This window comes from Aquarana catesbeiana, linkage group LG03, assembly GCF_042186555.1.
Source record: "Aquarana catesbeiana isolate 2022-GZ linkage group LG03, ASM4218655v1, whole genome shotgun sequence".
Taxonomy (NCBI): Eukaryota; Metazoa; Chordata; class Amphibia; order Anura; family Ranidae; genus Aquarana; species Aquarana catesbeiana.
This window is the reverse complement of record NC_133326.1, coordinates 552,346,194-552,371,867: the sequence shown is the minus strand read 5'-3', so window position 1 is coordinate 552,371,867 and position 25,674 is coordinate 552,346,194. Positions and strand designations below refer to the sequence as shown.

Below are 25,674 nucleotides of genomic sequence, written 5' to 3'. Positions count from 1 at the left end.
TCTCCTCTCTGTACCCCCAGAGCTGACACTCTATTTGTCTGTATATAGTACCATGTAGTGATGATGTCTCCATCCCTCTCCTCTCTGTACCCCCAGAGCTGACACTCCATACGTCTGCATATAGTATCATGTGGTGATGATGTCTCCATCCTTTCCTCTCTGTACCCCCAGAGCTGACACTCTATATGTCTGTATATAGTATCATGTAGTGATGATGCCTCCATCTTTCTCCTTTCTGTACCCCCAGAGCTGACACTCTATTTGTCTGTATATAGTATCATGTAGTGATGATGCCTCCATCTTTCTCCTCTCTGTACCCCCAGAGCTGACACTCTATATGTTTGTATATTGTATCATGTAGTGGTGATGTCTCCATCCTCTCCTCTCTGTACCCCCAGAGCTGACACTCTATTTGTCTGTATATAGTATCATGTAGTGATGATGTCTACATCCTCTCCTCTCTGAACCCCCAGAGCTGACACTCTATATGTCTGTATATAGCATCATGCAGTGATGTCTCCATATTTCTCCTTTCTGTACCCCCAGAGCTGACACTCCATTTGTCTGTATATAGTATCATGTATTGCTGATGTCTCCATCCCTCTCCTCTCTGTACCCCCAGAGCTGACACTCCATACGTCTGCATATAGTATCATGTAGTGATGATGTCTCCATCCTTTCCTCTCTGTACCCCCAGAGCTGATACTCTAATTGTCTGTATATAGTATCATGTATTGATGATGTCGCCATCCCTCTCCTCTCTGTACCCCCAGAGCTGACACTCTATTTGTCTGTATATAGTATCATGTAGTGATGATGTCTCCATCTTTCTCCTTTCTGTACCCCCAGAGCTGACACTCCATTTGTCTGTATATAGTATCATGTAGTGATGATGTCTCCATCCTCTCCTCTCTGTACCCCCAGAGCTGACACTCTATTTGTCTGTATATAGTATAATGTAGTGATGATGTCTCCATCCTCTCCTCTCTGTACCCCTAGAGCTGACACTCTATATGTCTGTATATAGTATCATGTAGTTAAGATGTCTCCATCTTTCTCCTTTCTGTGCCCCCAGAGCTGACACTCCATTTGTCTGTATATAGTATCATGTAGTGATGATGTCTCCATCCTCTCCTCTCTGTACCCCCAGAGCTGACACTCTATTTGTCTGTATATAGTATCCTGTAGTGATGACGTCTCCATCCTCTCCTCTCTGTACCCCCAGAGCTGACACTCTATTTGTCTGTATATAGTATAATGTAGTGATTATGTCTCCATCCTCTCCTCTCTGTACCCCCAGAGCTGACACTCTATATGTCTGTATATAGTATCATGTAGTGATGATGTCTCCATCATTCTCCTCTCTGTACCCCCAGAGCTGACACTCCATTTGTCTGTATATAGTATCATGTAGTGATGATGACTCCATCCTCTTCTCTCTGTACCCCCAGAGCTGACACTCTATATGTCTGTATATAGTATCATGTAGTGATGATGTCTCCATCCTCTCCTCTCTGTACCCCCAGAGCTGACACTCTATATGTCTGTATATAGTATCATGTAGTGATGATGTCTCCATCCTCTCCTCTCTGTACCCCCAGAGCTTACACTCTATATGTCTGTATATAGTATCATGTAGTGATGATGTCTCCATCCTCTCTGCACCCCCAGAGCTGACACTCCATTTGTCTGTATATAGTATCATGTAGTGATGATGTCTCCATCCTCTCCTCTCTGTACCCCTAGAGCTTACACTCTATATGTCTGTATATAGTATCATATAGTGATGATGTCTACATCATTCTCCTCTCTGTTCCCCCAGAGCTAACACTCTATATGTCTGTATATAGTATCATGTAGTGATGATGTCTCCATCCCTCTCCTCTCTGTACCCCCAGAGCTGACACTCTATATGTCTGTATATAGTATCATGTAGTGATGATGTCTCCATCATTCTCCTCTCTGTACCCCCAGAGCTGACACTCCATTTGTCTGTATATAGTATCATGTAGTGATGATGACTCCATCCTCTTCTCTCTGTACCCCCAGAGCTGACACTCTATATGTCTGTATATAGTATCATGTAGTGATGATGTCTCCATCCTCTCCTCTCTGTACCCCCAGAGCTGACACTCTATATGTCTGTATATAGTATCATGTAGTGATGATGTCTCCATCCTCTCCTCTCTGTACCCCTAGAGCTTACTCTCTATATGTCTGTATATAGTATCATATAGTGATGATGTCTACATCATTCTCCTCTCTGTTCCCCCAGAGCTGACACTCTATTTGTCTGTATATAGTATCATGTAGTGATGATGTCTCCGTCCTCTCCTCTCTGTACCCCTAGAGCTGACACTCTATATGTCTGTATATAATATCATGTAGTGATGATGTCTCCATCCTCTCCTCCCTCCCCGTTATATAACCTGCCAGTGGTGCTGATGCTGCTCCGCTCCTCCTCCTCCTCCCCCGTCGGGCGGTGCTGTCACTCGGCGGTGCAGAGCAGTCAGAATTGGGCTGGCCGGGTCCCGGGATGGAGAACCTCCTGGAGAACCCGGTTCGGGCTGTGCTCTACCTGCGGGAACTGACCAGCATCGTACAGAACCAGCAGAGCCTCATCCACACCCAGCGGCAGCGGATCGATGAGCTGGAGCGGAGGCTGGACCAGCTGGGCACCGAGAACCGGAGCCTCCGGAACCAGCACCAGCCTAGCCCGAGCCCGGTACCATCCCCCAGCCCAGCGCAGATCCAGGCGGCACCGGAGAGCCCAGCTCACCAACCGCAACCTCCACCCGAGGAACCCGAACCCAGCCCGGCACCGCGGGGGTCCCCCCAGGTCCAGCACAAACCCCCCACCCTCTGCAAGGCCATCCTGGGGCGCAAGACCGAGTGAGTACCTACCCCTACCAGGGGCAACAACAAAGGGACTTACCTGCTATGGGTAGTAGAGGGGAGACTTACCTTCTGTAAGAGGGAGAGGTGAAATGCACCTTCCATGAGGGGAGGGGGGACTTACCTTCTATGAAAATGAGAGGAGACTTTTAGCTGATATAAGAGGGAGAGGAAGACTTACCTAATATAAGAGGGAAACCATAAAGGAGCTGCCAGCAATAAGAGAGAGGGGAGACTTACCGTCTATAAAATTAAATGACACTTCTTCTATAAGAGGTAGAAAGGAGACTTACCTGGTATAAGAGGGAGACTTACCTGCTATGAACATGATATGGGGACTTACCTGGTATAGAAGGGAGAGGGGGGCTTCTCTGGTATAGGAGGGAGAGGGGGACTTACTATAAAAGGTAGAGGGGGACTTAATATAAGAGGTAGAGGGGAGACTTACCAGCTGAAAAAATAATTACCTGCAATGAAAATGGAATGAGACTTACCTCCCATATGAGGTAGAAGGGAAATGTATCTGCTATAAGAAATAGAGGTGAGACTTACCTGCTATAAAAATGAAAGACTTACATGCTATAAGAAGGAGACTTACCTGCTATGAAAGGTGACTTACTTGTTATAAGAGGGAGAGCAGAGACCTAACTTATATAAACTTGCCTGCTATAAGATAAAAGGGGAGATTCACCTTATATAAGAGGGAAAGAGGAATTACTTTTTAGAGGGGAGATGGTACCTTCCATTAATCAGAAGGGGTAAGTTACCTTTCAAAGCGAGATTGGCACCTTTCATCTGTAGAAGGAAAAGGAACTTACCTTCTATATAACAGAAAATCAGGGTTTACCTTCTGTAACATAAAGGCGATTTACTCATTATGAGAGAGAACAGGTTACTTACCTTCTGTAGATAGAGGTGGGTACACACTCAAAAAAGAGAGTGAGATTTGCCTTCTCTAGGGTACAGGGGGCATTTATCTTCTACAAGACTGGGAGTACTTACCTCCTAATAGGAAAGAGGGACTTACCATCCTGAGTGAGGGGTGGCCTTATAACAAAACTTAACTTTTATAAGAGATTGGGGGGACACCTACTCTGTATAAGAAAGAGGGAGACTCACCTTATGTAAGTGAGCGAGTGACTTACCATCAGTAATATAAAGGAGGACTTACCGATTATGAGAAAGAGGGGGTACCTACCTTCTGTAGCAGAGAAACAGTTACATTCCAAAAGTGAGAGGGAGCCTTTAGGGTAGCTACCTTCTTTATGAGAGAAGGGGGTAACTTACCTTATGGAAGTATGAGGGGGGGGGGCTGCCTTGTGTATTTGAAAAAGGGGGCACACATCCCATAGGTCAGGGTTTCATATTTTCTGTAAGACAGAGGGGAACTTGCTTCCTTACCATCTCTAAGGCAGAGGCACACTTGCCTTCCTTTAGAAAGAGACTTACCTTATTTTAAAAGGTTTATTCTTATAAACAAAGGGGAGTTTAACTTCTGTTGGAGGGGCACTTACCTGCTGAAATATATATATCTATATATCTATATATATATATATATCTATATAAATATAGATATATATATAGATATATATATATCTAGATATATATAAATCTATATATATCTAGATATATATATATCTATATATATATAGTTGTTTGGATATTGTGACCAGTACCTCTTCTGCCCCAGATCCATTAAATAAGGAACAGCTGTGGTGTCATCGGGGTTCTCACATGATCCCTGAAAGTTAATTGTTTTAATAGTATCAATACATCTACAGATCTAGTTGTCTGATAAATTAACAATTTCAATGGCTTAATTGAATTGGTTAAAACATTTTTTTATGGTAAACACAGCGGTGATCTGACCTCCTTAAATCATTCATTCAATCTGTATCCAATCAGGTAGGCCATTGCACTACATACTTGTTGGTAGATCTAAAGGAAATTTTACAATCAGATTGTACTGTGTGTGATGAGCTTTTGTAGGTCATAGTGGCCAGAATTTTGCATATGGTTGCTTTTGACCACACAAGTGATGAATCCTTTTTCACGAAATGCAACAACTTCCACGGATATCCAATTGATAATGGATCACCTGTGTATGTTGGTGATCAAACGACTTCTCTGATTTGATTGGCAAATGGTTGTTTCAAATGGCCATGTGCATGGCTGCCCTAGAACCATCAGGGCCCTACAGATCCCAGCCTGTCCGGCTGAACTTTGGAGAACCTTTAAATCTATGCAGTTCAAATTTCAGTGATAGGAGGCATGCTGGGACTTGTAGTTCTGGAGAAAACAAAACAAATCCATAGTGTTTATCCCTAACATAGCAAGGCCATGTGTTATGTTTTTGTGTTTATTTTTTATTTGTTTATTTATTTATTATTCAAATATTTTATTGTAAACAGAAAGGCAATATCCATTGCAACAAAACAATAATAGAGAATTAGCGGTACCAGATTATGCATAATAGAAGTATATTCAGCAAATAAATGAGATCCGGGTATAATGATACAAACCCAATATGAAGTCATAGTTACATAGTTAGTCAGGTTGAAAAAAGACACAAGTCCATCCAGTTCAACCACAAAAAAAAAATCACAAAAAAAAAAAAAAAAAAATCATGTTCTTTTATTTCCCTCCTGGGCAATGTGTTCAGTTAGTGGTGATACATGACCTTCGTAATAGATAAATGTGATCAATAATTGTGGGTGCACTGTCCCCTCAATGTCTCCCATTGGTGCAGAGATTGTACATTCCCTGACCTCTGCACATAATAATACAATATGAGGGAGATCAGAGGTCACATAGGTATCTCCAGATTAACCCTTGTGTGATTTATGGAACACCCCCCCCCCCCCCTTATTCAGTCCAGGACTCCAGATCCAGCAATATGAGCTGTGTGATCTGTAAGCTGTGTGCAATCCCCCTTCTATTTATAAATGACATTTCTGGAGATGGCTCCTAGTACATAATACTATGTGTGGTGTAATAATGTGTTTATTATGCAGCTGTAAGCGGTGCACTCGGGGTATTGGTGGGCTGCGCAGATTTGATGTTAGAGAAGGGATGATGCAGCTGTACATGCAGGGAATGTGGATGATGCCGAGGAGATAGTGGGGTCACCGAGTAATGAGTAGGGACTATGCTACTGCAAGCACCTCTGTGCCTGATGGACTGGTATGAAAGCTAATGATCTGCCATGGTGCTTTCCTGTGTTCTGTGTGCGTCAGCTTCACACTGCATGCAACCCTTCATGACACATATGTGTACAATGATCTGCACTCTGTATATATAACAGTACTTTACATAATGTATCTTTGTGCAATGCTCTGCATCCTGTACCAACTGTACGTGCAATGCTCTGCACTCTGTATAGAACAGCACTCTGCATCCAGTACCTCCATGTAATGCTCTGCACTCTGTATAGAACAGCACTCCCAATTCAGTACCTCCATGCGATGCTCTGCACTCTGCATAGAACAGCACTCTTCATCCAGTACCTCCATGCAATGCTCTGCACTCTGCATAGAACAGCACTCTGCATCCAGTACCTCCATGCAATGCTCTGCACTCTGCATAGAACAGCACTCTGCATCCAGTACCTCCATGCAATGCTCTGCACTCTGCATAGAACAGCACTCTTCATCCAGTACCTCCATGTAATGCTCTGCACTCTGCATAGAACAGCACTCTTCATCCAGTACCTCCATGCAATGCTCTGCACTCTGCATAGAACAGCACTCTGCATCCAGTACCTCCATGCAATGCTCTGCACTCTGTTTCCATCTTGTACCCCTGTGCAATGCTCTGCACTTTCTATGGAAAGTGCTCTGCATTCTATTTTTCTGTGCAACGTTTTGCACTCTGTATAGAACAGTCCTCTGCACCCAGTATCTCTGTACAAAGCTCTATGTCCCATATGGACAATCTTGTGCATGCTGTACCTCTAAAATCCCCTGAAATCTGTATAGAACAGTGTTCTGCATCCAGTACCTCTATGAAATGCTCTGCACCTTATATACAATAGCGATCTCCCTCTGTGCGATACTAGGCACTCTGTTTAGAACAGTGTTGTGCAATTTATATAGAACAGTGCTTCTCATTCTGTACTCCTGTGCAATGCTTTGCACTCTCTAGGGAAAATGCTCTGCAATCTGTAGCTCTGTATAATACTCTGTGTAGACCAACAGTCTCCATCCAGTACCTCTGTGCTTTGCTATCTGTACTGAACTGTGGTGCTAGGCACTTTATTCTGAATTATAGTGCACATATTGAATTGCAGTGTTCTGTACTATATACTGAGCCACAGTACTCTGCCCTCTAAGTACCGAGTCACGGTGCTCTGCTTTCAATGCACACAGTTACGATATTCTGCACTCCATGTACTACGTGGTGGTGCTCTGCACTCCATGTACTAAGTTGCGGTGCGTTGCACTCCATGTACTAAATTGCAGTGCGTTGCTTTCCATGTACTGAGTTGTGGTGCTCTGCACTCCCTGCACTGAATCACAGTTCTCTGCACTCCATGTACTGAGTCGTGGTGCTCTGCATTCCATGCACTAAGCTGGGGTGCTCTGCACTCCATGCACTGAGTCACAGCTCTGCATTATAATCACTGAGTTGCAGTGTTCTGCACTCCATGTACAGAGTCACGGTGCTCTGCACTCCATGTGCATGGTCACGGTGCTCTGCACTCCATGTGCATGGTCACGGTGATCTGCATTCCATGTACATGGTCACGGTGCTCTGCACTCCATGTGCATGGTCACGGTGCTCTGCACTCCATGTGCATGGTCACGGTGCTCTGCACTCCATGTGCATGGTCACGGTGCTCTGCACTCCATGTGCATGGTCACGGTGCTCTGCACTCCATGTGCATGGTCACGGTGCTCTGCACTCCATGTGCATGGTCACGGTGCTCTGCACTCCATGTACACGGTCACGGTGCTCTGCATTCCATGTACACGGTCACGGTGCTCTGCACTCCATGTGCATGGTCACGGTGCTCTGCACTCCATCTACACAGTCACGGTGCTCTGCACTCCATCTACACAGTCACGGTGCTCTGCACTCCATGTACATAGTCACGGTGCTCTTCACTCCATTTACATAGTCACGGTGCTCTTCACTCCATGTACACAGTCACAGGGCTCTGCGCCATATGAGTAGTGAATCAGCCTTTTACACTTTATATTGAGTCCCAGTTTTTTACACCTTTGGTTTGTGGGGACGGAAGATCTAGCAGACGGCATCTGCTGTTTAAGTCTTTCCCAGCGCTGTAAACTCTCAGCCTCTATAGATTTTCTTTGTACAGTAGATTAAACAGCAAGCGACAAAATCGCATCTGCAGGAGAAAGAAAATGCAAACAAAAAAAAAGGCCTCTTGTGTTCTGTAACCACCATACACCTGGAAACAACAGAGAAAAACAGTTCATAGCTCCATATTTCACTCCTAACATAACTTAACAAATCTAATCAAAACAAAACAAATCTGCATGAAAAATTTCTGACATCTCACTGCGCGCTCCCAGTACAAAGACCGAGCTACTAATGGCAGCAGCTCTTGGTCCGAACTAAAAATCGCTTGCCGGCGGCACTGGCTTCTGATCATGTGACCACTGCGACAGTGGTCAGATCGCCGATCCTTCCCACCCGCGAGCATTCAGAAGTTTTTAAAGGGACACTGGCGCAGGCAGGAAGGGGTTAAGGGAGATCTATGGTCACAGCATGCACTTTTATTTTATAACACCTGTATTGTGGTAATGATAATAATAATACAAACATAGAATATTAATAACGATCCAATATAAGCTTACTTGAAAAATCTCCTTTCATGCTGTGAATGCTGCCTATCTGCTGGCTATCGCTTTCCACAACTTCCTGGGTTCCCTGCATGCTTTGCAGCTTCTCCTCTGCTGTTTACTTTCCACTTCTAAGGACTACATATCCCATGATACCTTGCTGCCTACAAGCTGTCATTCCTGTACTGACTCCACCTCTTGAAACTCCTCCCCTCAGCACCTCTGTAGATCAGGAGGCAGGCTCTTTGAAATGTGTGACACAGCGGTGCCTACCCACAGGGCATAGTGAATAGGTGCCACAGAATTCATGGAAGTAAATGTGTGGGGAACTTCACAAAGTAGGTTTACAACGTTAAAGATTATTCAGATTAGTAGGAGTAAGCTAGAAATGGAAATACAATGTGGAATTGATTATATGACTTTACTTTTGATAATAGATACACTTAAAAGCAGTATTAAAAGAAAAGTATGGGATTTGTTTTTTTTTCCAGAATCTCACTTAACTAGGTGGATGCTGCATCTGTCCCCCGCCGGCTCTAACACTGAAAACAGAGCGATCGAACACCACGGTTAATCGGTGTTGGTTCTAAAAGCTCCCTGAGCAGAGAGCTGGTGACTGTCAGTCATTGCCTCTCTGCTCTGCCCCCCCCTCACTGCAGCGCTGGGCTGTGGAGGGGACGGGAGCGGCCGGCTCAGGCTCTCTGTGACTTGCTGAGAGGCTGGGTTCCGGTCCAGGCATGTGGACAGATCCCAACCATATGGTTGCGATCTTTCCTGAGCCAGGACCGGCTCTGTACATCAGCTGAATGCGGGTCACAGAAGTGCAAAACTAACTGCATTCCTGTGATCCACTGTGGAGGTACAGCCAAACGAGCTTTGCTTGTACTTCTCCTTTAAACCCAAAACAAAAAATTGAATATATTTCAGCTTACCAATCATTAGATGCAGTGCCCGCATTAGTGTTCTTTTTTAGGCTTTTCCCTCCTCTGTTTTCACCTGGTAATCTGGCCAGTAAAGTCGGCCATATGTGGATTAAAACTCATCCGGTTTAGCAGATTGGCCAAATTTCGTTCCATGTATAGGCAGGAAACTATGGGCTGCCCAACACACCTCCTGTATTACAGTGCCTACACTTTGTATGAAGGAGCAACAGAGACATCTTTGGACAGCAGCATTGTCAGTCTGCGGGTAGGGGAGGGTTAGATGTACTAGTAGGTTTAAACACACTAACAAATTGAAGCCAAACTCCAGCTCACACTTTATAGTCAGTTATGGAAACAATTTTTGTTTAACTGTTTGGGATAAAGGTTTTACGTAAATTGAATTTGAAAAAAAAAAAAAAAACCTGCAAGACAAAGGCATAATGAGCTAGTATGCTTGCATACTAGCTCATTATGAATTACTTACCTGAGATGGAAGCCCCTGCATCCGTCCTTGTACCCTGCTCCGGCGGCCGACATCGAGTTACTTCCGGGTATCGTGGGCTCCGGTGCTATGATTGGCCAAAACCGCGATGATGTCACTCCCGCGCATGCGCATGGGAGCCACCGGTAACGGCACAGTCTAACTGAAGCGTAGGCACGTACGTGCCATTGCTTCAGTACACATGTGCCGATGACGTTGGCACATGCAAATACAGGGGATATCTCCTAAACCATGTAGGTTTAGGAGATATCCAGTGTACCTACAGGTAAGCCTAATTATAGGCTTACCTGCAGCAAAAAGTGGGTGTAAAGGGTTTACAACCACATTAAAGTAGAATTATAGGCAAAACCGATTTTTTTTTCAGTTAAAGTAAGGGAGGGTTATAACCCCTGTTGGTTTATTTTTTGCCATCTGTTTCCCATTGGGGAGATTTACCTTCACTTCCTGTCCCATAGCCAAAACAGGAAGTGAAAGATAATCTTTGGGGACTCACAAGTCACCAGAACCAGTGTCCTCTTTGGAAAATTTACCCTCTATTACTTTTCTGAGGACAACCCAAAATTTGGGGTTTTCTTTACTTTAAATGATAATGATAAATAGGACAAATACAGAGGGTGAATCTCCCTAACGGGGGCACAGACAAAAAACAAACAAACAAACAAAAAAACAACTTAATAGGTATTCTATTACATCTCCACTCTGTCGAAAACTAAAAAAAAAAAGCTTTGCTCTTTATAACACGTTAATAAAAGCTGATCATTGTAAGCACCCCTGTCAGTAGTAAATGGTTTGTCTCAACCCTTTAACTGCTACATCTGCCGGACAGCTTGTTCTGTGAAAAACAACAGGTTTATTGGATCACCCGGTGAAAAAAACAAACAAAAACGAACTAATGCAGCCACCACATCTAAGAAATGGTAAGATGCAATATAATAAACATTTGCCTTTCGATTTAATACCACTTTAAAGCTCCAATCTTGTGACTTGTGTGTAAACTGAGATGATGTCATCAGTCTGCAGTGCTGCAGGCAGGAAGAAGCATTTCCTCAGTCTCCTCTCCCCCCAGTGACCAGACTGCAACATTGTTTGTTTGCAGTAAGTGACAAGGTGAGAGGCTCTTGCAGAGGCTGATCTGTGTCAGAGGTCATCCCAGTCCAAGAAGTAAATAGTGACCCTGGAAGATGCCTGAACAAAGGTGGCTCAGTCCTTCTGGAGAGAAAGATGGTTGAAGGCGTTGTGGGATGGAGTACTGTGATCTCTGTGAGAGGTAATGAATATAATATAATGTGGTATTACACTGACACATTACTTAAATTGCTGCACTAAAAGTGTTACTAAACCCAGGACCCTGCATAAACTATATCTGGTCTCCCACAGTACACAGAACATAGAAATGCAATTATTTTAATAAATATAAACTGCTAATTACATTTTCTCATCAGCAGTATAAATCAGTGTCCAGCTGAGCACTGGTTAAATATTGTAGGAGGAATTTCATTCTCCTTTGACTTTCCTTTTAGGCTGCAGGACCCCTAACCCTCTGTCAGGACAGTTATGATTGGCCCTGTGCTGATCACATGCACCCTCTTTAAAAAAAAACTCCCCCAAAACTCTAGCAATACATACCAAACTGAGCATGTGCAGAGTGCCTCCTAGGGCTTTGTACTATCAGCAGATGAATTGGGGACAGTGGAAGAAGGGGAGGATCAGAGGAGACCGGACCAAACAGCCTTTTTACTCAATGTAGAGGATTAACCCCTTAGGTTCCGCAGTGAGTATAACAAGCATGCTTTACTGCATATACAGGCTGATTTTACTGTTGTGGGTTTAGTAACACTTTAACATGAAAAATAAATCTGAAATCTTTATCATTTATATGACAGGTCCACTAAAATGATCGCATTAATGTTCTGATCTCACCAGCAATCTGATGTATATAATGCTGTGTGAATGTGTTTGTGTCCTGCAGCGGTACACTAACCCATCAGTTTGCACCGCAGTGTGCTGATCTGAATTTTAGATTTTTTTATGACATTGTTTGGTACGTTCCCAATTGCCTGGATTCACAAACTGCACGATTCTCTGCAGATCATGCAAATCTAAAATTCATGACTCCAAACAAAAAAAAACAAAAAACTGAGATTGGCCTAAAACTGAGAGAATCGCAGACAGCTGTGCTCATAGCTGTGCCGTTTGTTTTGTTTTTGGTGCATAGTGTCTTGTGTTCCTCACTTTGCAACCAAGGTTATACCCCCTACAACCATCACGGGGAGGTGTTCCTCACTGTGCCACCAAGGTTATACCCACTACAACCATCACAAGGAGGTGTTCCTCACTGTGCCACCAAGGTTATACCCACTACAACCATCACGGGGAGGTGTTCCTCACTGTGCCACCAAGGTTATACCCACTACAACCATCACGGGGAGGTGTTCCTCACTGTGCCACCAAGGTTATACCCACTACAACCATCACGAGGAGGTGTTCCTCACTGTGCCACCAAGGTTATACCCACTACAACCATCACGGGGAGGTGTTCCTCACTGTGCCACCAAGGTTATACCCCTGCAACCATCAGGGGGAGGGGGGTTCCTCACTATGCCACCAAGGTTATACCCCCTACAACCATCACGGGGAGGTGTTCCTCACTGTGCCACCAAGGTTATACCCCCTGCAACCATCACAGGGAGGTGTTCCTCATTGTGCCACCAAGGTTATACCCCCTGCAACCATCACAGGGAGGTGTTCCTCACTGTGCCACCAAGGTTATACCCCCTACAACCATCACGGGGAGGTGTTCCTCACTGTGCCACCAAGGTTATACCCCCTACAACCATCACGGGGGGGGGGGGGGGGTGTTCCTCACTGTGCCACTAAGGTTATACCCCCTGCAACCATCATGGTGGGGGGTTCCTCACTGTGCCACCAAGGTTATACCCCCTGCAACCATCACGGGGGGGGGGGGGGGGTTCCTCACTATGCCCCTAGAGTATATCCCCTACAACCATCACGGGGGGTATCTCACTGTGCCACCAAAGTTATAGCCCCTGCAACCATCTTGTGGGGGGGGGGGGTTCCTCACTATGCCACTAAGGTTATACCCCCTACAACCATCACAGGGGGTTCCTCACTGTGCCACCAAGGTTATACCCCCTACAACCATCACTGCAGGGAGAGTGTTCCTCACTTTGCAACCAAGGTTATACCCCCTACAACCATCACGGGGAGGTGTTCCTCACTGTGCCACCAAGGTTATAATCCCTGCAACGGGGGGGGCGGCCACTATTCATAGGACCCACTGTGGAGCCAGCATTGGCAGGCTTAGCAGTGCTGTGACATGGAGACACGAAGAAGCAGACCGTGAGATCGAGGGGGCATGTCACGCGTCACCTCCACTCTCTTGCCAGAAGTGACAGCTTATTAACAGAGCCCTGAGATGTGAAAATACAGCCTGATAGGGCTTCTAATGAGCCTGTGTGCCAGAGGAAGACGCAGAGGCACAATATGGGGGAAAATATATTTATTCTCCTTATTATGCTAAGTCCAAAATCCCTTCTCCCAAATGTCAGAAGCTGCAGCTATCACCGCTTTTCTGTTCGCGGGCGGCTGCTTGGCGGCTAATAGCATCGAATTGTGTTTGAATGGTGCTGCTTCCATGTTTGTAGACAAAAAGGATTATGGGAAAGAATGCAGAGGTGCCATTCAGGATGGTTCAGTTCTTTTTTAAATAATCTAGCCAGAGGGAGATATGTCTTTATGGTGCTGGGTTCATGCTTCCAGTAGCAGAGGATTATGGGAAAGAAAGCAGGGGTACCAACCGTGATGGTTCTATGCCGTTTCATACTCTTGCAGAAGAACGATCGATGTATCTCCATGATATTAGTTCCCTGTTTCCAGTAGCAGAGGATTATGGGAAGGAAGGCTGAGGTGGCATCCATGGTTCAGCGCCGCTTTATCCCCCTACAGTATAGCGATTTGGACACAAAGTTCTTGCTCTGTCTTTGCACCAGTAATGGAAACAATGCAGATATATATCGAGCGATGATAGTTGAGATGTAACTTTTCCAAGATATTCTCTTTGACTGTTAACATCCAACGAAGGACTACTAACCTGGAAAGTTGTTTCCTCTCCTGGAATATATTAATAAGTAGTTAGCAGGTGTCTTTGTTACATGAAAAATAGATGGTAATCTCCAAGTAAGAAAGTCTGTTTATTATTAAAAAGTAATTTAATCAACCAACGCGTTTCGGGAGTTTTTATAGAGATCTCCCACACCTTCATCTGGGCTGCTAAAGCAAAGCCATCATCTCTTAGAGCTGAAGTTTAATCTGCTTATATTTTGGTTCTTCCGTCCCTCCTTCATCAACATGCTAACGGAATTTTGTAATTAATCATTTCTGTTTTAATCACATACCTTATTTTAGACTCCCTAATGTCATTATTGAGTCTCTTCGTTTCTCTATGCAGTGCAGGCAGATCATGGCTATGAAAGGGGCTGCACATACACTACATTGTCAAAAGTATTGGGACACCTGCCTTTACATGCACATTAGGAAGCTTCATTTGATGACGTGTGTTACATGAAATCAGGGGCGTTGCTAGGTCTACAAAAGATCTGGGGCTAGAGCCCATAGCAGCGAAGTAAAGAAAGTCATATGCTTGGGTGGGCATACACATGTATATAATATACATGTTTGTGTATGTATCTGTATATATATGATATAAAATATTGTTACATATCTGAGTGTGCATCCTCACTTAAATCACAGCCCCCCTCAATACATCAGGGTTCCCAGAGAGCCCCCCATTACATCAGGGGGAGGGCTGTGGTTCCCGACAATTACATTACCCAGCAGATTTGTACAGATGTGGACGTCAGGACAATGATTACATTGTCGGAACTGCTGAATATAGATAAGAACTTGTGCCTGATAACATTAACTGGTCATGTTCCTCCCCCAGCCACCAGCTGACCAGATGGAGCTCGGAGCCAACCCTAGGTAAGAGACTCGGGGCTATGGGCCCCAGATTTGGGGCTATAGCCCCAGTAGCCACCCCCCAGCGACGCCACTGCATGAAATGCATAGGAGCTGCGCGGCTGCGCTCTACTGACGTCACATCCAGTCTAGTTGGTTCCCAACTCATGTGTTTTGGAACGCATGCCGCGGCTACACGCAACGGCGTGCATATCTACTCTAAACTGTACACTGGTGATAGCCTATAGCACATCTAAATGTAAGTGTGGATTACTTTACTTACTTGCCTTGATTAATTTGCAACAAATAATTTGTGCTATGATTATCCATATGTTTTTCCTGAGCCCTATTGCCTGATTAGTGCTAAGGTTAGAGGGATCGTTCTCGTTCAAGTTGTTGATTGGAAGAAACCTATCATTTCTACAGGGCTTTTTTGTTTTAAAGCTCTGGTGAGTTTGCATTGTTTTATGCACATTTTGTGGTGGAGCACCATCTGAAGAATTCTCTGTTTTCCTATTTCTTTTTCACAGTGATTGGACTTTTTTGTGAATATATATTGAAGAATTTTGCTTGGACTTTATTTATAATTTTTTACCTATTTTTACATTTTACTATGGGATGTTATATATGAATATATGATTATATCTCTTATGTTTTAAGGTGAAGGTCCATATGAGTTAGCACCACAACCTTTTTTTTGCACAAATGTATTTCATTTGTTTCGTTGTTTTGCATACAAATTGTACAGAACTGCCACAGGTTTACCTGTAAACCTCATTTGCATGCATTTGTTAGTTTTAGATAATCATTTGTAGATTTAAATGGAAAGATATTTTTTTTTAATAACACTGAATTGCAAATGGCATGTGTAGTGATTACATGAGCAGCACAGTAGCTAAGTGGTTAGCGCTTGTGCCTAGCAGCACTAAGGCCGGTGGTTCGAATCCCAACAATGGCACTACTTGCCTGGAGTTTGCATGTTCTCCCTGTGCCTCAGTAGGTTTCCTCCAGGTACTCTGGTTTCCTTCCACAGTCCCAAGACATATTGGCAGGTAAATTGGTCCTAGTATGTGTATGTATGAATGTGAGTTTAGGGACCTTAGATTGTAAGCTCCTTGAGGGCAGGGACTGATATGAATGTACAATTTAAAGCACTGTCTAAATTGACAGTGTTATGTAAGTACCCGTAATAAATAAATATGGGTTGTGTGTAAATACAGTATCTCACAAAAGTAAGTACACCCCTCACATTTTTGTAAATATTTTATTATATCTTTCCATGTGACAACACTGAAGAAAATACACTTTGCTTGAATATAAAGTAGTGAGCGTACAGCTTGTATAACAGTGTAAATTTGTAAATCCTCTTATAGCCTAGACCATCTTTATGTAGACCAACAATTTTTTTTTCAGATCCTCAGAGAGTTCTTTGCCATGAGGTGCCATGTTGAACTTCCAGTGACCAGTATGAGAGAGTGAGAGCGATAACACCAAATTTAACACACCCACTCCCCATTCACACCTGAGACCTTGTAACACTATCGAGTCACATGACACCAGGGAGGGAAAATGGCTAATTGGGCCCAATTTGGACATTTTCACTTAGGGGAGTACTCACTTTTGTTTCCAGTGGTTTAGACATTAACCACTTGCCGACCTCCACACACACATATACAGTACGTCGGCAGAATGGCACAGGCAGGCGTACCTGTACGTCCTTCTAAATTTGCCTCCTATCGCGCGCGCCCGTCGTGCGCTGTGGTAGTGTGCTTGCGAGTCCCACGAACTCGATGTTCACCAGCGGCTGATTGTGGCAAGGAGAGGCAGAACGGGGAGAAGGCATTTCACTGTTCTGCCTAGCAACATGACAGGGATCTACTGCTCCCTGTCATCAGGAGTAGTGATCTCTGTCATGTTGTAGTGAGCCCATCCCCCCCACAGTTAGAATCACTTCCTAGGACACACTTAACCCCTTGATCGCCCCCTAGTGTTTAACCCCTTCCCTGCCAGTGTCATTTACTCAGTGGATATTTGTAGCTCTGATCACTGTATAAATGACAATGGTCCCAAAATAGTGTCAAAAGTGTCCGATGTGTCCGCCATAATGTCGCAGTCCTGATAAAAATCGCAGATCTCCACCATTACTAGTAATAAAAAAAAATTATAATAAAAATGCCATAAATCTATCCCCTATTTTGTAGACGCTACTTTTGCGCAAACCAATCAATATACACTTCTTCTACATATTTTTGGTAAAAAAAATATCGCAATAATACATACCGGCCTAAACTGTGGAAGAAATTTGTTTTTTTATATATTTTTTGGGGATATTTATTATAGCAAATGTAAAAAAAAATTGCTTTTTTTTTCAAAATTGTCGCTCTTTTTTTGTTTATAGCGCAAAAAATAAAAACCGCAGAGGTGATCAAATACCACCAAAAGAAAGCTCTATTTGTGGGGAAAAAAAGACGTCAATTTTGTTTGGGTACAACGTCGCATGACCGTGCAATTGTCAGCTAAAGCCACGCAGTACAGAAACGCAAAAAATGCTCTGGTCAGGAAGGGGGTAAATCCTTCCGGGGCTGAAGTGGTTAATGGCTGTGTGTTGAGTTATTTTGAGGGAACAGCAAATTTACACTGTTATACAAGCTGTACACTCACTACTTTACATTGTAGCAAAGTGTCATTTCTCCAGTGTTGTCACATGAAAAGATATAATAAAATATTTACAAAAATGTGAGGGGTGTACTCACTTTTGTGAGATACTGTATATGTGTGTATATATATATATATATATATATATATATATATATATATATATATATAATAAGCAAAACTGTTTTCCTTGAAAGGGGGCAGAAGAGGGAGACCGCTCACATGATTCAAAGCAGGGAGAGCTAAAAACCAAAAGCCATAAAGGTAGTTAAGCTGGAAGTTCGGAGAAGCGGCTAATGAAAGTAAATGAATCTGTGTGGACGGAAGGACAAGAGGATGGGGCAGAAGAGAGATGAGGTGGAAGAACTAATTGGAGCGAGAGAAAGAGCAGGCACCTAGGAAAGACATCTAGATAATATTATCATTTTAGGGGAACTTCAGCGTCTCCTGCCGTGCCAGGGAATCGATATCTCCCAGAGTTAAAGTCATTCCGCTCGCTGCTTACTGTCTATTTCTGGAAAATGTGGGCAAGAGGGAGAAGTGCTATAAGCTGTCCGCCCCCACCTCTCCTCTCCGGGGATGAGTCTGTGCTGGATTGCTGGATTGCACAGCTCCACACAAGCAGAAAATACTCTCTCCACCCACACACATCATGTGCATGTTACATATAACATGTAAATCACATACATGTTACCCAGCACAGGGGGCACTGGGCAGGAAAATTGCACAATGTCAGATGCCAACCGATTTGAGCATGTCATCGACACACCACTACTCGGGATCTTTGGACAGGGTTCTAACATATGGGTAAAGAAGCTTTTTTTTTTTCTTAAAGAGGACCTGTAAGAGAAAGGCAAATAATTTCGTAGCAATCGGTCAACCAGTGATATCACCTACGCAAAAGACCATCATCCAGTGGTCCCTGGTGCCGCACATGACTCTATGGCCTCATTCACACCATCCATGCATAAAAACTGATGAAAAAAATGTACAGATTTGCATACCTCCCAGCTTACTAAAATGGGAATGAGGGACACCTATTAGCAAAAGTATGTAGGCAAAAGACACACCCCCTGCCACACCCCCCTACAGGAGAATTGTACAAAAAAATGTTTAGTTAAACTCACAAGTGCTTTTTTTTTTTTTTTTTACCACTACTATTCCTTTATATTGGCTTTTGGAATTTACAAATACAGCCATTTAGAAATCGGATGAAAGGTTTAGCACTGGGAAACACTTAAAATGGCGCATTTTATATACAACTATATAGATCGGACCAAAATGAGGGACAAATGAGGAGGAATGAGGGACAGAGGGACATTGCTCCAAATCAGGGACAGTCCCTCAAAATCAGAGACAGTTGGGGGGTATGGATTTGACATGCATAGGCTTGTTCACACCTTTCACACACATTTATTACGTACATCTCTGCGAGGATACACAGAAAACAGTTGTTTTCTATATGTCTTGTTTACACCAAAACACTTGTACATACCTCCCAACTTTCTGGGATGGGAATGAGGGCGAATGAGAATTGTACAAAAGGAGAATTGTACAAAAAAAATGATTGGTTAAATCCACAAGTTCATTTTTGCCACTACTATTCCGTTATATTGGCCTTTGGAATTTACAAATGCAGCAATTTAGAAATTGGACGAAAGGTTTAGCACTGGGAAACACTTTTTTTATAGGTAAATAATATATTGTGTATATATATCTATATAGATCAGACCAAAATGAGGGACAAATGAGGAGGAAAGAGGGGACTTTGGTCCAATGAGGGACAGTCCCTCGAAATCAGGGACATTTGGGAGCTATGCTTGTATCACATGCACATGTATCTGCCAGAGATATGTAACATTAATTCTCTGAGGGTACAACAAAAAAACAACTGTTCTCTATGTGCCCTGTTCATACCACAATGTTGTCACGTCTGTTTTTTTCCATGCAAAAAACTGCATACATGTTGCAGACTTCTGCGCAGAAAAAAAATATGCATATGATACCAATGTTGTGGTGTGGACTGGGCACATAGAGAACAATTGTTTACTTTGTACCCTTCCAGAAACAGGTGCAGAAAAACTCATGTCTCTGCATACGGTGTGAATGAGGCCTAAAGGGACAGTTAGGCCCCTTTCACATGGGCGCCTCCGTGGAACAGAATCTGCTTGCTCAGCAGGGGAACGCTCCACTGATCCCCGCTGAGCAGGCGGATGGCAGGTCGGTCTCCGCTCACTGTGCAGAGCGGAAACAGTCCCACTCTCCTTTCTGGGGAAATCGGGTAAAAACAGACTGTCTGTCCGTTTTCATCAGATCATATCCGATTCGCCAGGCGGATGGAAAATAGGACCATCATCTGTCTGGATTTTGTGGACAGGATTGGATAGAGGCGAATGTCAGTGGACGTGTCACCGCTGACATCCGCCGCTCCATAGGGGAGATTTGAAGGTCTGAATAAGGCCTGTCTGAAAATTGACAGGCGGACCTGATCAGACAGCACGTGTGGAAGAGCCCTTAAAAGACTTTTTGGGTAGGGCTGCTAACTGGCTGGTTCTGATAGATCAGCATTCAGTGTCAGTAGTCTTCAGTGCAGAGCCACTGGCACAATGCAGGGTGCCAAACCCTAAAGATCTCCTTTGGAACAAACTTTGCCTGTAACCTGACCCTCACATTAAGCTTTGCACTGTCCTCCCTGTAAGCTGACACCAAATCCGAACCTCAAACTAACTTTTTCTATAACCTAATCCTAACACCAACCCCCTCATTTGCTGTTCCTAAGGGTCGGTTCACACTGGGGCGACTTGGGATCCGACTTGTACGCCCTCAAGTCGCCCCAAGTCGCCCCAAGTCGCTTTGCATTTAGATTATCATGGTAGGCAATGGGAGCGTCTTAATTGACACTACTGAAGTCGCTCCGACTTCAGAAAAGGTTCCTGTACTACTTCTATCTGACTTGTAGGCGACTTGTACCCATTCAACTCAATGTAAGTCGCCTGCAAGTCGGATCTCTCAAGCGACTTTGCAGAGAAAACCCCTCCCTCCCCCCTCCCTCCCAGAGAGGTGGTTGGCCACAGGCGAAGTCGCCTGTCATGGAGGCGACTTCAAGTCGCCTCGTAATTTGCCGAAGTCGCGCTGAAGTCGCGCTAAAGTCGCGCTGAAGCCGCGTTGAAGTCGCGGTACAAAGTCGCGCTAAAGTCGTGTTGCCCATGTGTGAACCGACCCTCACTCTAATCTTCCTTGTAAGTAGACCCTAACACTAAGACTTGTACCACCCTAATTGTAGCTTGACCCTATCACTAATCTTCCCTGTAATCTGACTCTCAAACTATCTCTCACACTAAACCAACCTGTAAACTGACTCTAAAGGAAACATCTAACTCGACCCCAACATTTACCTTGTACTTACCTCCTTGTAACTTTACCCTAACACTAATCTGCCATGTAATCTAATCTTAACAGTAACCCTCCCTGTAACCTGACCCTAATGCCCTGTACACACGATCGGGTTTTCCTTTGGAAAATGTTCAATGGGAGCTTGTTGTGGGAAATTTCCGACCGTGTGTAGGCTCCATCGAACATTTTCCATCAGAATTTCCGTTGCACAAGATCTGGATCTCAAATTTTCCAACAATAAAATGCGTTGTCGTAAATTCCGATCGTGTGTACACAATTGTGACGCACAAAGTTCCACACATGCTCGGAATCAAGCAGAAGAGCCGCACTGGCTATTGAACTTCATTTTTCTCGGCTCGTCGTACGTGTTGTACGTCACAGCGTTCTTGACGTTCGGAATTTCCGTCAAGATTTTTGTGACCACGTGTATGCAAGACAAGTTTGAGTCAACATCCGTCGGAAAAAATCCATGGATTATGTTGTCGGAATGTCCGATCGTGTGTACGGGGCATAACAGCAATCCTCTCTGCTACTTGACCCTAACATTAATTTTCCCTGTAGCGTGACTCTATCTCTTCCACTTTCACTTCCTGTAAGCTGACCCCAACACTTATCTTCACACTACCCTATGTGTAAACTGACCTTACCATTGACCCTTACACTAACTCCCCCTGAAATGCCCCTAACCCACCCTGTAATCTGACCCTAAATCTTCACACTATTTCTCTGTAACCTGACCATAAGGTGGCCACACCAGTACCAATATGATTATGCAATTGATCATTCAGTGCCTATAAATTGATCAAATCGAATCAAAAACCAAAGAACCTCCATTCAGTCAATTTAGTGATTTCTCGGTTGATTTTAAGGCCTCATGCACACTGGACGTTTTTGGACATTTTTACAGCAGCTGTTTTTGGCTTCAGACATTTTTTCTACAGTCAATAAACTCTCCAGCATGCTATGCTATGTGTCCATGCACACATAGCTAGTTATCAACTGTTTTTGGCCGGGGCGTTTTTTGGCTGTAAAAAAAAACCCCAAAATGCTCTAACGCTAAAAAATGCCTAAAGAATGCAGATAAACGCTCAAAAACGCAGCTCACCGGCGGTTTTTAACATTTTTAATCCCATTAAAAAAAAAGGAAAGAAAAAACGCTTAAAAATGTTATTGCAAAAACGTTGAAAAACTTTGAAAAACTTACTGCAGAGCTATTGGCGTTTTAATAATGTTATTATAACGTCCAGTGTGCATGAGGCCTGACTCAAAACGATCAGGCAAGGAAGAATTTTGTTAATCTTGCAATCGATTGAACAAATATCCAGACGTGTGTCCGAGAACTACTTGCAATTCAGATCAATTAAATGATTCTTTTTGATAGATCTTTTCATATTTATAAATGATAGATCATATTTTTCATCAACGTTATCAGTCGATTGCAAAATGGAATGTTTCGCATCATTCCATAGTTTAATCGATGATAATCATTTGTGATTGCTCTGATCGAATATGTTCAGAGATCTCTATATGTATGATCGTGTATGGCCACCTTAACACTAACTATCACACTACTCCAAGGCTCTGTTAACACCAATGCGTTTTGGTGCTTTTTGCAGAAATGCACTACAGATAATATAACATGGTTTCCAATGGAACATGTTCACATCTATGCTTTTTTTCAGCCGCCATGTTTTTGGAAAGGGTCAGTAACTTTATTAAATACGGTGCTTTTTTGGTTTTCAATAGACTTGAATGGAGAAGCTGCAGAAAAGCATGTAGTGTGTTTTTGCCGTGATTCGCTTTTCTTTAAAGTGGTTGTAAACCCCTCTGTGCAACTTGTACCTATAGGTAAGCCTATAATAAGGCTTACCTATAGGTACTGTAAATATCTCCTAAACGTGCTGCGTTCAGGAGATATTCACCTTATAGTGCGCCGATGATGTCATTGGCGCATGCGCTGTGAAGAAACGGCCCTCAGTGCCCTTTCTTCACTAGCAAGTGCAGTGACTGATGTCACGCGACTCCGGCCAGTCACAGAGCCGGAGTCTGCGGCCCAGGAAGGAAGAGGGGCGAAGATGGATGCGGCCACAAGCAGGGATATCGCGGCCTTCATTTGCAGGTAAATGCCACATAATGAACTAGTATGCGATGCATACTAGCCTATTATGCTTTTACTTCGCATGGGGAAAAAAGAGGAAGCAAAACCCATCAGGGTTTACTTCCTCTTTAATCTGCCCAACAGCAAATTGAAAAGCCAAAAAAAGCATAAAAAATGAAAAACGCTGCAAAATCGCATGAGCAAAAATGCAAAACGCACATCAAAAAGCACTTCAGAAACAGATCAAAAGCAAACTGCATAGGTATGAACTAAGCCTAATGCCGCATACACACGATCTGACTTTCCGACAGGAAATGTTGGATGTGAGCTTGTTGGCTGAAAATCCAACCGTGTGTATGCTCCATTAAACATTTGTTGTTGGACTTTCCGCCAACAAATGTTGGCTAGCAGGTTCTCAAATTTTCCGCCAACAAAACTTTGTTGTTGGACTTTCCGATCGTGTGTACACAAGTCCGTCACACAAAAGTTCACGCATGCTTGGAATCAAGTACGAGCCGGAAGCGCTCGGTCTTGTAAAACTATAACATGACTATTGAACTTCCTTTTTATCGGCTTGCCGTACGTCTTGTACATTACTACGTTCGTAATTGTTGGCCAACATTGTGTGACCGTGTGTATGCAAGACAAGTTGGAGCCAACAACCTTCGAACAAAAATCCACGGTTTTGTTGTCAGAAAGTCCGATCGTGTGTACGGGGCTTAACACTTTGCCTTGCAATAACTGTCCTTATTTTCTACCACTAACACAAACCCTCACACTAATCTCTCTGTAGCCTGGCCCTAACACTGGTGTCTTGGCAATAGTCACGTGATGAATAAATGAAAACCTTTGCTACAGCCAAAGGTGTCGCTATCACAGCGAGATGAGCTGGTATTGTAATTATTTCCCTTCTACTGTACAATGTGGAATTCCAAATCTGCCTGAAGAGAAAATGGCTTGGTTATATTCTGCAGACTTTGTCGCAAAATAGATCCCAATTTCTTTTCTTCCATAATCTCTGAAGTCCTCGGTTACAATCAGATTATTTAAATGAATATTTCATGCAGTGATTAATGTTGCTATCTAAAAAAACAGCCTTGTGTAGTGATGTAGAGAGCTGACGGGAGCTGCTGGTCCATCTCTCTCCATGGTGCTGAATCCAATGTGAATCTCTGCACAGCTCCTCATACAGGCAGCTTGCCTGGAGCACCAACAGTGACAGGAATCAACACCTCGGCCACTAAAATAAAAAAGCTGCCTCAGAAGTTTTCTTTTGGCCTTTCTGCTCTTTTGTATCTATTGTAAGTGCTTTATGTAGATGCTGTTCCTGGGTTGTAAACGCAGTGCTGTGTCTGCCCCGTTCTTCTAGCCAAATTAGGCTCCATTCACACTAATGCGTTTTTGATGCATTTTGCATTTTGCAGAAATGCAGGGAATTTTTTTAACATGGGTTCCTATGGAACATGTTCACATCAATGCATTTTTGTGCCTCTGTGTTTTACAATTTGTGCTTTTTTTTTTAGCTGTACATTCACTGTATGTAACTGGTTGCTAAGGAGGGGGCCGGGAAGCCGGTGTGTCTTTAACAACCGATGAGTCATGTAAATGTAAGAAAAAAGAATTGCAGGCAAAAACAGTCAAGAAAAAAAATGGCGTGGGGTCCCCCCTGGTCCATAACAGGCCCTTCAGGTCTAGTATTGATTCGGAGGTGACCCCACCCACGCCAAAATGTAAAAATAAAAAATGGTGTGGGGCCCCCCCAAAATCCATACCAGACCCTTATCTGAGCATGCAGCCCGGCAGGTCAGGAAAGGGAGGGGACGAGCGAGCGCTCCCCTCCTGAACCAAACCAGACCAAATGCCCTCAACATGGGGGGGGGTGGGTGCTTTGGGGCAGGTAGAGCTCTGCGCCCCTCACCCCAAAGCACCTTGCCCCCACGTTGATGGGGACAAGGGCCTCTTCCCGGCAGGCCTTGCCCAGTGGTTGTCATGGTCTGCGAGCGGGGAGCTTATCGGAATCTGGAAGCCATCTTTAACAAGGGGGTCCCCAGATCCTGGCCTCCCCCCTATGTGAATGAGTATTCCCCTATGGGAAGAGGCCCTTGTCCCCATCAACATGGGGGCAAGGTGCTTTGGGGTGGGGGGCACAGAGCCCCTCCTGCCCCAAAGCACCCACCCCCCCATGTTGAGGGCATGCGGTCTGGTATGGTTCAGAAGGGGGGGGGGGGGGCGCTCGCTTGTCCCTTCCCTTTCCTGACCTGCCGGGCTTCATGCTCAGATAAGGGTCTATTATGGATTTTGGGGGAGGCCCATGCCATTTTTTTTTTTTATTTTGGCATGGGGGGTTCCATCCAAATCCATACTAGACCCAATGGCCTGGTATAGACCTGGGGGTGGACCCCACGCTGTTTTTTTCACAATTTT

General features: G+C 44.0%; 1 protein-coding gene across 6 annotated transcripts in view; it reads left to right on the top strand.

Annotated features, from left to right (window-relative positions):
* Nucleotides 1-2,436: 2,436 nt before the first annotated feature.
* The window catches only part of IQSEC3 (IQ motif and Sec7 domain ArfGEF 3), a 119,152-nt gene continuing 95,914 nt past the window's right edge, over nt 2,437-25,674 (top strand). For all 6 annotated transcript variants that reach the window (XM_073621656.1, XM_073621657.1, XM_073621659.1 and 3 more), the window contains exon 1: nt 2,437-2,892. In XM_073621656.1, the coding sequence (XP_073477757.1) occupies nt 2,537-2,892 (356 nt within the window). In that variant the 5' untranslated portion in view covers nt 2,437-2,536. The remainder of the gene's footprint in view (nt 2,893-25,674) is intronic.